Raw genomic sequence first — 14874 nt, forward strand, 5'->3', positions numbered from 1 at the left:
CTGGGTTAAACCCTAACAACTCCTAAAGGGAAGTTTATTAAGCTTAAAGATCAGACCCTAACATTGCAGTTTATGACACACCTAAAGGTAAAGAGCCTGAAATGTGTGCTGACTTCCTCTCCAAAGGGCCAAAATTCAACTTCTGCTGCTGGGTAGAACCCAAGTCCTCTCTCCCTGTACACACACTTCAAGCAGCTCATGAGGTGTTTGAATAAACCTGACCTTTCCTTGGATCATTGGGTATGTACAACATGAAATGAAATGTCTTTGAAAGATCCTTTCAGGAACTGCCATTGTTTCATCATTAAATCATTTTAAAATGCTATGTCATGAGAAATCACATATCTCCCTTGCTTTAATACATTCCATGCATTTCCCTTTTCTATCTTCAAGGTTTTGGTCTCCACACAAGGGATCAAACTCTCAAATTCCAGTCACTTCCTTTTTGCAGCTAAAGATTTCTGGGATGTACAACTTAAAGAGCCGTTCTTTTTCCAAGAGGATCCTTCCAGCTGCAGTCACAGCACCAGCTCCCTACCCTCTGCACAGACATGGCCTGTTCAACTTTCAACTTCTGTTAGGAAACAGGATGAACCCTTCCTTCCACAAATCTCACTTGCATTTTCAGACCAGTAAGAGAGAAAGAGAAGCCTTACCAACATGAAAGACCTCAGTTCCACTGACATGCAGGTCTTCCCTAAAAAGGACCTTGAGGGCTGGAGCCACAGGATTCACAGCTGCCACCACTGTGGCCACCACACACCAATCCCTGCTCACAGATCCACCAAGCAGAGGGCCAAGGCTTTGAAAACATCACTAAACCTTTCCTGGCATCATTTACAAACACAAGTCTAGGAACATGACCCTGAGCATACTCTAACACCCAGTAATACCAAAAGCAGCTGAAATGGGTGGAATAGACCATCTTGGCAGTACTACTGAAATGCATATGACCAGAGAGTTTCCTGGAATTGTAAGAATAGTAGGAGATGTATTTCTCTTTTCCTTGTTATAAGATGGCAAAAGGCAAGTTCCTGACAAAATCCTGACAGGAGAGTAGTGGTATTATTCCCTCTCTTGGTAGCATTATCCAATCAGATCATGTGATGCACACTCTGTAACTACTGCTAAGAAGTTTCAGCCTTACTCTGCAGGAAGTTCACAGAGCTCTCCACCAACTGCAGCAAAAGCTGGAAGATAAAACTGATTTGAGCCCACAAGTGCAGGCCACTTGTACAACAGATTATAATAATACATAAATCAAGCTGCATAATAACCACTAGAAGATCTTGGCAACAACAGACAGCCCCACTCTGCAGCAGTGTGTAACTGCTGGGTGGTCAGTCAATGTTTCAGGCTCTTTGTGTCACCACTGACGGTCCAAGGTCTGACAGACCCAATGCCAGCAATAAACCCTGACACTGATGGACAGCTGCCACCAGCACCCAGCACCATTCACCTGCTATTCCTACACAGGAGGAGCCCCCAAGGCTGCATCAAGCATCAGGCACTGCAGCACCAACCCTGCAACACCAAAACCTCTTAGCACAGAACAGGGAAGGTCTTTGGGGATACTGGCAAAGAGTTGTGTTGACTCCTCCTTCCTCCAGCACAGCAAGACATGGTCAGCTGCTGTCATCTTACTGGAGGGGTTCCATACTGCTTTCTCCTTATCACAAAAGTTTCAGACCTTCTTGGTGTTTCTCATGGGCATCTCCTCAGAGCACTGACATTGCCTCTTTCTTCTCCACAAAGCAGCCAGCTGACTCCAGTCCCCTTCTCAACACCACCCCACTCTTTTACAGCATCTTCTCCTCACTGGTTACAGCTGTGGCCTGTTAAAGTCAGGCCTGTTCCTGATCTTTGATAATTGGCACAGCTGCAACTCCTCAGGGGTAAGATTACTTTCTACACTATCTTTATTTTCTTATATTTTATCCCCCTACAGTCAACTCCATCACATCTCTGTCCACAACTGCTGGACACAGAGTTTTGATTAATGTTCATATTGTTGAGCCTTGACTATTTCTTGTGTGCTACCCCAGTGGATCTGCACATGACCACACCAACATAAAACCCAGTGTGTGCCTGAGCTGTTCTTTCCTCTACACAGCTCTCTCCACACCACCAGGTTCTGATGGCTTTTTGCTCTTACTGTTGTCTCTTCTCCATTTCATCTCCTCTGAATTAACTGCACAGGCACCTTCCATGTCACTTCTGCTGATCAGGGAAGCTCCTCCCCTCCATTTATCAGGGTTGAAGAAAGGCACAATCTGTTAAATGCCATCCTCACAGCCTTGCACTTCACCCAGCTGCAGTTAGTCATCAAGCCCTCCCCAGCAAGGCTGGCTGCAAGCCTCCTGCAGTTACACCCTTCCCATCCACCCAAGAGTGGCTGCTGAATGCACAGGACAATCTGTCAACAGCAAGGCAGGTTTAAAGCAGTAACATACCAAAATCTCTGCCTGATGCACATGGGTTAAACAGCAGGGCAAAAATAAAGACTCCAGGGTAAGAATAACACCGTGTAGAATACCAGAAGAATCATTAAAGCCCCCAACCTTGGGAAATGTGAAGGGAATTTAAGCCAAAGATCTGTCAGATATGACATGACATGGTTGATTTTGCCACAGGGCAGAGAAGATAGAATAGGTAACCCTTGTTTGCTGTATCTTACTATCAAATTCTTGCCTGCCATGGCAGCCAGCTGGCTTTACCTTCCCAACCAGCATGTATCCATCTGTTGGCTCAATAGATGCTTCAAATTAAGAGATTTTGGATAAGAATCATACTTGCCTATTCTCAGTTTTCATTTTATGTAGTACTAAAAGATCACAATACAGAATTCTGACCTTTGCAGGGAAGAAGAAAAACACAGAACAAATCAAAAAAACCTCACCCCTGCCACCTCATTCCCATCCTCCCTCAACCCCTCTGAAAGTATCCCAGGAGGATAAATGAGGATGACACCTGCAACCTGAAAATAAATTATTTTTCCACTTTTTCACAAGTCAAGCACCTCCCAGCCAGTCCAGCCCCACCTGAGGAAGCCCTTGAGAACACCAGCTGGATACTTCACTTCCCAGGGCTCCTGTGACACAACCACACAGCTTGGACAAGCAGCTGAGCATTGAACTACAGCTGAAGAGAGCCTAAAGTCAGCTCAGGCTTCAGGAGACACAGCACAACATTCTATTTGTCTGTCTGCACACCAACCCAACAGCTCTGCAAGTCTCACATTAGCTCCTCCTCTGTCCCATCACCACACTTGGGGATAAAAGCAATAAAAATGTGCAGTTGTAGAAGGAGAAGCAGAAAAAAGGCTGAGGTGCCCTAAGACTCCTGTACACTCTGTATAAGGAACAAGATTTTGTAACGTTCAAACAACTTATTCTTTCTGCTTTCACTGCCCAGAAAAACTTGCATTACCTTCCAGCTGAACCATTTTTATACTTAAGTTTAGCAACTTCAAAAGGTTTATGAAGAGTTTTGATGTTTTTTTCTCAAAATATGAAGGTTGAAACAGCACAACCAACACCTTCCTTTTGAATTTATTCACCAGGGTCAAACCATACAAAAGAAGGAAACACAATTTCCAAGAAAGCAATGAAGGTACTTCAGCAGACTAAGCAACATGGTGCTTGTTTATATGCACATTTCAAAGCAGAAACTTCCAATTCTAATTAAAAAATGCTAATTTTGAAACAGATTTCAGAAGACCAAAAATTTGTTATTGATGGAATAACAAGCCTTGAAGCAAAATACACTTTACTGCATTAATGTCAAGTGCTTGATTGTTTTGACAGTTTTTAGGGCAGATTTAATGGAGTTTTCCTACATATTATGCATCCCAGCTCTTTTGCATACAGCAAGAGTACCTTTAAAGGAGGTCATACATATTGAATGAAGTTTTGGCAATACAATCTGACAAGCTGTTGAAGCTAGACAGATGTATCCCACTAACTCTGGAGACAACGTTGTCAAGAGACACTTTCATATCCTAATTTTGTGTTACACTTGCACATGTTTACATCCACACACTGAGGACCACTTATATATTCCATCTTTTTCCAAATTAAAATTAATTTAGCTCCATACCCCAGAGAACACAAATAACTAGGTTTGGCACACACAATGTTCTGGTTCCTGTAATCTAAAACACCCAACAACACTGACAACCATCCCAGAAATACTGACTCCTCAATCTTTGAGATTTTAGTGTCATATTTAAAAACAGTGTTGAAAGAAAAAAAAAAATTTTTTAAGTATAATCTATCAGGGAATTGTGATTTCTGCAGCTGATATCTATTTAACACAGACCACAACTTTTCTGAACTAACCCTCCAAGTGTCACAGATGATCTTTCATTCATTAAAAGCCCTTCAGAAATCGTGCACTCAGTCTTATGCCTCATAACCTTTGGGCATTACCCACAAACTCCTGATGATTCCACCCAAATCAAACTGCTGTACATTTCCTCCTTTTGTTCAAGCCCCAAGTTCTCTAATTCACACAAGAACTCCCATAAGAAATTCTTGCAGATTTCCCTTTTGCAGGAGCCCCCAAGGCTCAAGCTGGTCCTTTGCTTGTCCTAACTTCATCTTGTGGAATACTGTGCTTCATAATGCAAAATCTGCATTTTCAGAACCTGTGGAAACCCAGGGCACTGGGAATATTTCTGTCTGCTCTGGGGTGCCCTGACCCCCAGGGCAGCACTGACTCTGACCCTCATTCATGGAGAAAGTTTCCCAGACTTCAAGATAGACCAGAATCCACAAAAGTGTGAAATAGATTATAGAGAGCAGTGTAGGTGTATCACTTGGTGAGAAATTTAAGTTTCAAGATGGAGGGCACAGGATGTTGTCCTGAGTTTCTCCTTCATGCTTCTCCTTCCTTCTTCTCCATGGGTTTGGGTGGAATTTTGTAATGGGGAAGAAAAGTCCCCATTGCAGCTCTGTGGGATCAGTTATTGGGTTAAAAGGGAAATAATCCAGGTGTCAGTTCTTAATTGGATAGTTTAGCTTTAAAAGACCTTGGAACAAGAGACTGTTGGCCATTTTGTGCCTTGCTAATGAAGAGCTGCCAAACTCATGGTTGTGAGCCTGTTTTATTTATAATAATAAACACTTGAGTCTGCCATGAACTAGTGTCTCAAGTGCCTTCAATCCAGACCCAGAAAAACCAACAACTACAAGAACCTGTGTAATCTGTTTGACCAATGCTTCATTCACCACTGTCTCATCCAGCATCCTTCATTTCTTAAAATGTGCATGCCCAGCAATCAACATGCATTTGGTAAACTGAGGAAAACCAGAGCATTTCAACAATGAACTAGTTGTGATTCACCCTAGGCTCCAAATGCTGATAAACACAACCAAAGGAGGAGTCAGCCAGGTTGAGGGGTCAACCAGTAATTGCCAGAAACAGATACTTTCAAAGGTATCCTACCAAAGGCAGAAGATAAAGCTGAAAAGCAACACAGTTTAGAGTTGTTTCCACTGGTTTTCCACCTAGGAAGGAAATCAGTGACTCCAAATCCTTTCATTTGTTGGACAGGCTGTAGCCTTTCACATCCTTGGACAGGTTGTAGCCAAGTGGGAAGTCAGCCTCATCTCCCAAATAACAATCAATAGGACAAGAGAAAACAGTTGTGCCAGGAGAGGTTTAGATTAGATGACAGGAAAAATTTCTTCACAGAAAGTGTTGTCAAGCATTGGAACAGCTGACCAGGGAACCAGGTGAGCCACCAGCCCTGGAGGTATTTAAAAGGTGTGTGGATATGGTTTAGTGGTGGGCCTGGCAGTGCTGGTTAAGGGTTGGACTCCATGTTCTTACAGGTCTTTTCCTGAAGCTCTGGCTTTGCTCCACTGCAACATCTTTACTAGCACGTGTTTCCAGAAAATTCCAGATTGTATCACCTGAGGCACCATCTGAATTTAGAGACTTCTGGAACAAGGTCTAAGGTTACCCCAGGTCAAGCAATTTTTTCCTCAATTCTGCATGAATTGATTAGATTAGACTACAGAAGGTTATTTAAACAAGAACCTTGAAGAACTCAATTTCCTCATGGCTCCCTAGCACACATCTCACCCCCTGCACAAGGCCATCTTTTTCCATCAAGACAACAGGTCCAGTTCAGAAGTTCCACTGCTGAAAGCTGACCAAAAGGCATCCCTGCCTGTCTCGGGTGGTGGAGGAAAACACTTACAGATGTGGTTCCATAGCAAGTCTGACTGAAGGGAAATCTGCACTGCCACAAAGAGCCTACACCACCTTCAAACAAAATCCTGTGCTCCTGACCCCACTCCCCCTGTCAGGCTGCACTCACTGAGCTGACCAGCTGAAGGATACAAAAACTTTCCCTCCTTTTGCTTCACTTTTTAAATAAATCAATCCCCTGAGCTGGTGGACAGCCTCCATCACACCCCTGGGTGGGAGTAGCAAGGTCCAACTTCCAGCCACAGTTTGGGGTTAACTCAACTTGGGCCAAGAGGTGCCCCACCCTACAGAGTTCATTTGCATCTGCCTTCCTTATGTGGCAATTAAAAAAGAAAGTGGCTTGGATGTCTCTTGAGAAAAGCTGCACCTGAAGTCCTGTTTTGGCACTTTGTTCAAAAATTGCCTCAGTTTCCTTCCTTGTGACAAGTTCAATACAAGCAACTTTACCCCACACAAAACCCAATTCAGCATCCACCATCCTTTGTATTTCTCCAAAAGGAAATGCAACCTGTAATGGTCCCTATTAATATGCTTTTAGTAAACTTAATCTGAAATCTTGTTAAAAGGTCTGCTAGGCAACACAAAACATGGAGTTTGTCCACACTTCCCTTTTTCCCCATCCTACATATCCTCATTTACAGGAGAGCTGCCCTCAAAGGCCAGGACCACAGGGTAATGCCAATATCCTGACCAAGACTGGAAGAGAGAAATTTTAAGGAACAACCATCCCCAAACACAGGAAGCAGATTTTGTTTTTTCACACTATCAAATTCACAACAAATCTTCCATTCACTTCAAATACAAACCTTGGAAAACCAAAGGAAACCTCTCAAATCCTTAAGGAGACCAATTCACGACTGGCAAGGACCACTTCGTGTTTTTACACACCACGCTCCCTGTCTGCAGCTTCTGATTTAGGAGAATTTGAGATGACACCAACCAATTGACTCATGCAGCACTCGCAGAGCCTGAGTGCATTATGAACATCCCACAGAGAAGCTGTTTCGATTTTGGATGGAATACACAATGAAGCTGAGCAGTTTTTAAAGCACGCCCTTGGATGTCACCTTCAGGAGAGCTACAGGAAATTAATCAGAATGGCATTTATCACTTTTTAGCCTGCTCTGCTAATGCCGGCTGCGTGGTCACACAGCCTGTACTGCAGAGGGGGCAGCCTCAGACAGAGCCTACACACCAGGCACCGGAGTACATCTAAATGAAGAGCTCCAACTTTATATAGCTTATCAATTACAGGAGCTACATTTCATTTGGCTTTTCCTGTCGATGTTAACTTCAAGTTGTGTAATCAAACACCAAAACGCCCCCGTACATACAAGCAAAACGTGCAAGCGTTACCATTGACAGATCAGAGCAGGCAATTTAAGAGTTAATCCTCGAGCAGCGTCCTCAAATAACCCCACGGTGGCTCGATATTACAGCTGAACACGCTGCCTCTAGCGCTTCCAGCTACTGCTATCAAACGCTCCGTAGCAACTTTCCCTGCTGCAGCCACTATGGCAGCACTAACACGGAAATGCAATTACAGCTGGCATTTCCAGCCTCAGCCCGTCCCCTGGGAGCTGCAGCCTTCCCTCCTGCAGCACTGCCGCACCCTGGCACCAACAACCGCGGCCCTGCGAACTGCGGCCCTGGCACCGCCAACCGCGGCACCGGCCCCGCCAACCGCGGCCCCGCCAACCGCGGCACCGGCACCTCCAACCGCGGCCCTGACACCGCGGCCCTGACACCGCCAACCTCGGCCCTGGCACCAACAACCGCGGCCCCGCGAACTGCGGCCCTGGCACCGCCAACCGTGGCACCGGCACCAACAACCGCGGCCCCGGCACCAACAACCGCGGCCCCGGCACCAACAACCGCGGCCCTGACACCGCGGCCCGGGCACCGCCAACCGCGGCCCTGACACCAACAACCGCGGCCCCGCCAACCGCAGCCCTGGCACCGCGGCCCTGCCAACTGCGGCCCTGGCACCGCCAACCGCGGCCCCGGCCCCGGCGAGGGAAGGGCCCTGGAGTCATCCTGGCACTTTCCAGGGGACAGCAAAATGTAACCTCACACATCAGCTGGCTCCCGAACCGCTCAGTTTCCCCGCTCAATCTCAGGCTTGCCCGTGTTGCGGCCACAGCCGGTTGTGTAAACCAAATTACAGCACACGACAGCGGTAATTTCTCCGTTCCTCCTCTGTTGACATTTACACGGGCAATTTATCGCCTGCTAAAATTACCACTTCCCATCCAATCCCAGAGGGATCCCTGCTCGGGGCGGAACGCTGCTGTGAGAGCAGATGCCATCTTTCAGGCACCACAGCAAAGCCCCAGCTCCATTTTACCCCGCTAACCTCCTAACACTCACACAACTCCTCTTTTCAAACCACCTTTTGCCATAACAATTATTTTTACTATTTACAGGTCCATATTGAAGTTACTGCTTTTTCTGCCTTCCTGCTTTCCAAGCAAATTGGAGGGAGCAGAGGCATTTTTTTAGCTGAATACAATCACCTGGAAGCCTTTCCATACAAATCTAATCCTGACAGATGATTTTGTTCCATCACTTTTTTTTTTTTTTGGTACCTGCATGCCGCAGTCAGACCATGACTCCTTCTGCCTGCAGCATGGTCTGCTCTACACCTACTCACACAAAAGAAGTTGATTTATTTATCCAGGGAAGAAAATAGGTAAGTTCCCTATTATTACCTGGATTTTCCCCTCAGAGCCATAAACTGCCCAGGACAGCGTTTTCAGATGACCAGTCCAAACATGTAAAATTCAGAAAGAGAATTCCTGTTTCTGCAAGTACATCTGTAAAACCAGCAGCACAACTTACCCAAACAGCACAAAAGAAATTAGGCTGAGATAAAGACCTACAACTGAAGCAGCAGATCCAAACAATACCTTCCTGCTTATCTTAAATCCATCCATTCAATAGAACACAGAGAATCCCAGTAATAAGGTGCTTTACAACATGATCTAAGAAACTTCTTCTTTCCTACACGCATTTGTGGTCTGAATTTGCACATCTGTTCTATAAACAGAGAATGAAACTGAACACAAAGCATTTTTGGCAACTCTACCCTGCTTCTTAGAGAGGCTGTTACTCTAAAAAGATTCAGAAAATCTTAGTCCTGCTTGATTTATTTCCAAGCAAATCCATTATTTCCAATTATATTTGGGATATTAAGTTATGAACAAAACACAAATATGAAAATTCTTTTTAGTGAAGGCAGTAACTTTATAAAATTTTATGCTTCATCATGCACAAGATAGATTTCTTCCAGAATCAAATCTCAAATAGCTGATCCACTCTGCTCACTTCCCAACTAACAGTAATGGAAGTCAAGTTCCTCTGCTGTGAAACTCAGACCCTGGGATGAAATCCATCTGATTTCTACCCAGAACCTTGCTGAGACAAGCACAATTACATAATGGAATTGAACTTTCTTAGACCAATTTAAGCCTGAGCAAAACCCAACAGAGACATTCTTGTGTGATTTTGTCTCACGTCATGCCACGACCTGCATGCTGTATCCACAGATAATCAGTCTTCCTCACCAAAAAACACCCTGGCAAATACTCTGTCTGCATCTCAGAAAGTATGACTGCCTGGGAATTCACGAGGCTTCCACTGTGATCTCTCCCATCAGCAAAGAATAAAAGTTTCACATATGAAAGGCTTGATGGCGGTGTTGAAAGATAGAGGGAGTGTATTCAAACAAGCAGACTCCTGAATTTTCTATTCTCAGAACTATTATACCAGAATACCACTCCCAAGCTCCAGTTTACCTGACAACAGCACCGGGATAAGATTAAATTTTAATGTAATGAAACAAACAAGGCCTTAGCAGGAATCCAGTACAATTTTCAGCCCCTGTTTCACAAATCCCCAGGGAGGGCGTGCCCACCCTTCACTGCACACACTTGTAACCTGAGAGGCCCACGGGGTTGTTCCATCAACAGCTGTGGGGAAAAGCTCCCTGCTTGACAAACATCATCATCAAAACCTGGTTATTTCAGCGCCTAACTGAGAGACACATGGGAAAAACAGCTCCTCATTTCATGACAGCTTCATTTCAAACACTGCAGTTACAGGGGGAGCTCCCAACTTCCCAGAGCAGGCCCCCTAAGCATTTAGGGCTAGCCTATAAAACTGCAAGCATTTTACAACTCACCAAAGTTAACCTCCCTAATTCCAGAGTCGAGATTAATGTTAATGGCAAAACAATGTTGTTCCCGAATTACAAAAGGAAATGTAGAAAGCATTTCCTTCGGATTCTGGAATTATTCCCCACTTTAATGAGCATTACCTCTATACAATGCAGCATTTCCTCCAAAAGAAACGTACTTCCTTTTCTGCCACCCAAACACTTGTCCTAAAATGAGATTATATCCTTTCTTACCCAGGGTCCAAGTGATATTCTTGCCATCATAATACAAAGCAAGACTTAATCAAAAGTTTCCCTGAAGTCAAACCCGGCCCCCATCCTACCACACTTTAGGAGGCACATTTGGGGAAGCAGAGGACAATCTAAATCTCACAGGTTAACCTTCCTGCTTCTCTAACAGCTTCACAAGATGGAAGGAGAACCTCAATGGCCCATTTCTACTGCTTGAACCTTTACCTAAGTATTTGCCAAGAAACTTAATGAAAACGAAAGCAAATTCCAGATTTTTCCCTTCCTCTTAATTCTATGTTCCTACAACTTGTAGCTCTCCTAATAAAATTGGTCTTGTCCTATCGAGCCAAATTCAACACTAATCCCAGAAAACTTTAGCTAAAGTTCAGCAGTAGGTCTTAACAGTTAGGTAACATTTTGGCCATCCTTTCCACGAGCACTATTGCTCACATCACCAACCAAATGACAACATTACACTACTTCTCTATTTCTCCTCAACTGGTTCTACACCCCACAAATATCTGATTTTCTGACTGCTGCTTGTCAGCGTCAACAGATGAAGGACCAAAGCTCAACAGTACACTCAGTCCCCACCACAGACTTCCTAAGAACAGAATTTCAAGCATTTCCCCTTCCCACTTACACTGCCCATTGCATTGCTCCCACCAGTGCTCAAAGAAGAAAGAAAACATAACAACAAGACAATGAACAGACTGCAACAAGTGATGTCATACAGACCGTGTAAACTGATCAATCTACTACTCACTGTTCTGTTTAAGGGCTGGACAAATTTATCAAACAAATTCAAACATCAAGCTGCATGGCTGCAGCTATGCGAAAAAAAAAAAAAAAACTCTCCTTATTTAGTCTTTTTTATATTTAAAAATGCTTTTTTTAAAGAGTTCTTTATGATGTGTGCCATGGAAAACAAATCAGTGATATAGTCTGCTTTCAATGTAAAATCCCCATTTATATCAGAGTAGTATCACTCTGTAGCATCTTTTTTTTCCCCAACCACACATTATCTTCCACATTGATCTATGCTTTTAAGCTTGATCGATTAGCACCGCCTGTACTACAGCTTGCTCCCCCCTCTGCTTCAAGAACCCGAACGCTGAAACATCCGAAACCGCTCTCCATCAGATGCAGCAGGAGAGAGGATCACACTTTTATAGGGAACAAAACCCTCTATCAGCTGCTACGGACTCGTGCTGGACGCTTCCAGGCAGTTCGTCCCAGCGGCGGGGCCCGCTCCGTGCCGGGCACAGCCCGGAGCCGAGGCGGCCCCTCGGGAACAGCGGCTGCGCTGCTGCTGCCGCCTCACGAACACCTCCATGGGGGCAGGAACGGGCAACACACCCGCCCGGCCTCCCCAGGGTTCAAACTGGCTCAAATCACAGAACCACCGAGGCTGCAAAAGTGCTCTGAAGTGGAGCAGGGACCCAACATCACCGTGTCACCCGCGGCACTGAGTGCCACGTCCAGTCTTTGCTTACACAGCTCCAGGGACGGTGACTCCGCCATCCCCCTGGGCTGCCTGTTCCAGGGTCCGATCCGGTCTTTCTGAGAATAAATTTTTCCTGGTGACCAACCCAACCCTCCCCCGGCGCAGCTGAAGACCATGTCCTCATGTGCTACCGCTGGTTGCCTGGGAGCAGAGCCCGACTCGCACCTGGCGGCAGCTCCTGTCAGGGACTTGTGCAGAGCGATGAGGCCTCCCCTGAGCCTCCTGTTCCCCGGGCCGAGCTCCTCACAGAACACGCGCTCCACACCCGTCCCCAGCTCCGCTGCCCTTCTCCGGGCTCGCTCCATACGGAGCCTGCATGGAGCTGGGCTCCAGCGCAGCCAAGCCGGCGGGGAGGGACCCTCTCCGCAGCTGCCCCGATCCCGTTTTTCCGGGCTGCGTTCGGCGAGTGCGGGGGGCGAAACTTCCTATTAAGGGCACGGCGGCCGCGGGCCCGCAGCTCTGCGGCGCCGCCATGGCGGGGCCTCCCTCGCTCCCTCCCTCGGGCCGCGGCTGCGCGCTCGGGGCGGCGGGAAGCGCCGCTGCCTCCGCTGCACCTGCCGCCGCCGCCGCGGGGGAGGGCGATGCGGCGGCACCCGGGGCACCCCGCCCGCACCCCCGCCGCGAAACCCGCACCGCGCTCACCCACGCTCCGGTAGCCCAGGATCGCGATCTTGCGGGACTTGGACGGCGGCATCTTCTCCCCCGCCCGGCCCCGAACCACATCAAGGGCGTCGGCGGTGGCGGCTGCGGCGGAGGGCGGCGGCGGGCGGCTGTGGGGGCGCGGGGCGCGGCGCCAGCGACATGCGGGGGGCGCGGGGGGAGCGGCGGCGGCCGGAGCGCGCTCGGGACGCGCGGCGCTGGCAGCGGCGGGGCCGCACCACGTGACCGCCGCCGCCGCGCGCCGGCCCCGCGTACGCACCTGCGCGTCACAGGAAAAAACTCCCTGCGTCACCCCCGCCTGGCGCGCGCGTCGCCCCCACCCGCCGCACGCCCATTGGCCGGCGGGGCGGCGGCGGCGGGCGGGGATTGGCCGGGGAGCGGCAACGGCCGCGTTCGAAGGGGAGGGGGCGGGGCCGGGCGGGCAAGGGCGAGCGGGGACGAGGTGGGGGGGGGAGAAAGGGAGGGGGGAAAGGCGCGCGCCAAGGGCCCGCGCGCGTGCGCGCGCAGCGTGCGGCGGTTGGTGCGTCCCGCGCGCGCGGCCCCGCCCCGGCCCCGAGCTCCGTCACCTTGGTCAGCCCGATCCCTGTCCCGATCCCTGTCCTGCTCCCTATCCCCGGCCCGAGCTCCGAGCTCCATCACCTTGGTCAGCCCGGTCCCTGTCCTGGTCCCTGTCCCTTATCCCTGTCCTGCTCCCTATCCCCGTCACCTTGGTCAGCCCGATCCCTGTCCCGGTCCCTGTCCCGGTCCCTGTCCCTGTCCTGCTCCCTATCCCCGCCCCGGCCCCGAGCTCCGTCACCTTGGTCAGCCCGATCCCTGTCCCGATCCCTGTCCCTGTCCTAGTCCCTATCCCCGTCCCTATGCCCGTCCCAGTCCTGCCCGCGGCCCCTTTCCCGATCTCCGTCACCTTCGTCATCCCGATCCCCGTCCCTTATCCGTGTCCTGGTCTCTATGCCCGTCCCAGTCCCAGTCCCGGCCCTTCCCCGATCTCCATCACCTTAGTTATCCCAGTCCTTGCCCCTGTCCCCGTCCCTTATCCCTGTCCCTATCCTGATCTCTATCCCCGTCCCAGTCCTGTCCCCGGCCCCAGCCCAATTTCGTCTCTGTCTCCATTCCTGTCCCCGTCTCCTTCCTCCTCCCTTCCCCATCCCCATCTCAGCCCCTATCCCCGTGCCCATCCCTGTTCCTATCCCCATCCCTTCCTATCCATGTCTCTATCCCTGTCCCGGTGCCTATCCCCGTTCCTCTCCCCATCTCCTTCCTCATCCCTTCCCCATCGCATTCCCCATCCCCGTTCTCATCCCAGGGTCTCCTCCCCGGGCAGGGGGATTTATCGCTGCCCCTCTCCTGTCCCGCAGGCTCCGGTGCCGGGAGGGGCCGTTCGGCTGGGCTGCTGAGTTTGAATAAATAAATAAACAAATAAATAAATAAATAGAATTTATCTCCGAGCGTTCCCCGTGCACGCTGATTGATGGAGAAACGTCGGGTCCCGGCGTCGATAAAGTGCTGGGGATTGCATGGAAGGGCAGGCGGGGTTTGGGAGCCTGGGAATGGTTAACAGCGAGATCCGAGCGCTGGAGAGTTCGCTGTGGAAAGAGCTGCGGGGTCTGGTGGTGACTGCAGCACTTGATGGATGCAGAATTTAAGGGAGAAAGACACCAAGACAGGAAAGTCGTATTTCCCCCCTCTACTACAGATTTTGAACACTTTGGGTTAATATCTACCCTTTACACATTTACTTGAAAAATGAATGTTAGAATTATTTTTTTAAGTGCATCTTGTAATTTTGGGGAACACTGACCTAACATGCAATTATGCCAGGGCACAACAAACCAGCCTAACAGCTGGGTGATGTTAAGGGACATAGATTGGCTGCTCCCTGATCTCACCCATCCCCAACACACTGCAACACCACATATTCATCCAACCTGGGGAGAGAGCTGGGAACTAAAGCAAAAGAAAGCCATTTATACACAAAAGTGATTCACTCCTGGAGGAGCAGACAGGCTTTTAGGAGAGACCTGCATTTTTTGGGATAGTCTAATTGTACCTTTAGTCTTCTGGATTATGGAGTTTTACAGGA

The 14874-nt window shown here is 48.6% G+C and overlaps 1 protein-coding gene across 1 annotated transcript in view; it reads right to left on the bottom strand.

The window, feature by feature from the left end:
• The window catches only part of RHEB (Ras homolog, mTORC1 binding), a 39606-nt gene extending 26691 nt beyond the window's left edge, over positions 1–12915 (bottom strand). The window contains exon 1 of the mRNA XM_063179333.1: positions 12777–12915. Within this exon, the coding sequence (XP_063035403.1) occupies positions 12777–12828 (52 nt within the window). The 5' untranslated portion in view covers positions 12829–12915. The remainder of the gene's footprint in view (positions 1–12776) is intronic.
• Positions 12916–14874: the final 1959 nt, after the last annotated feature.

The sequence above is a fragment of the Melospiza melodia genome, chromosome 1 (genome assembly GCF_035770615.1).
Source record: "Melospiza melodia melodia isolate bMelMel2 chromosome 1, bMelMel2.pri, whole genome shotgun sequence".
NCBI lineage: Eukaryota > Metazoa > Chordata > Aves > Passeriformes > Passerellidae > Melospiza > Melospiza melodia.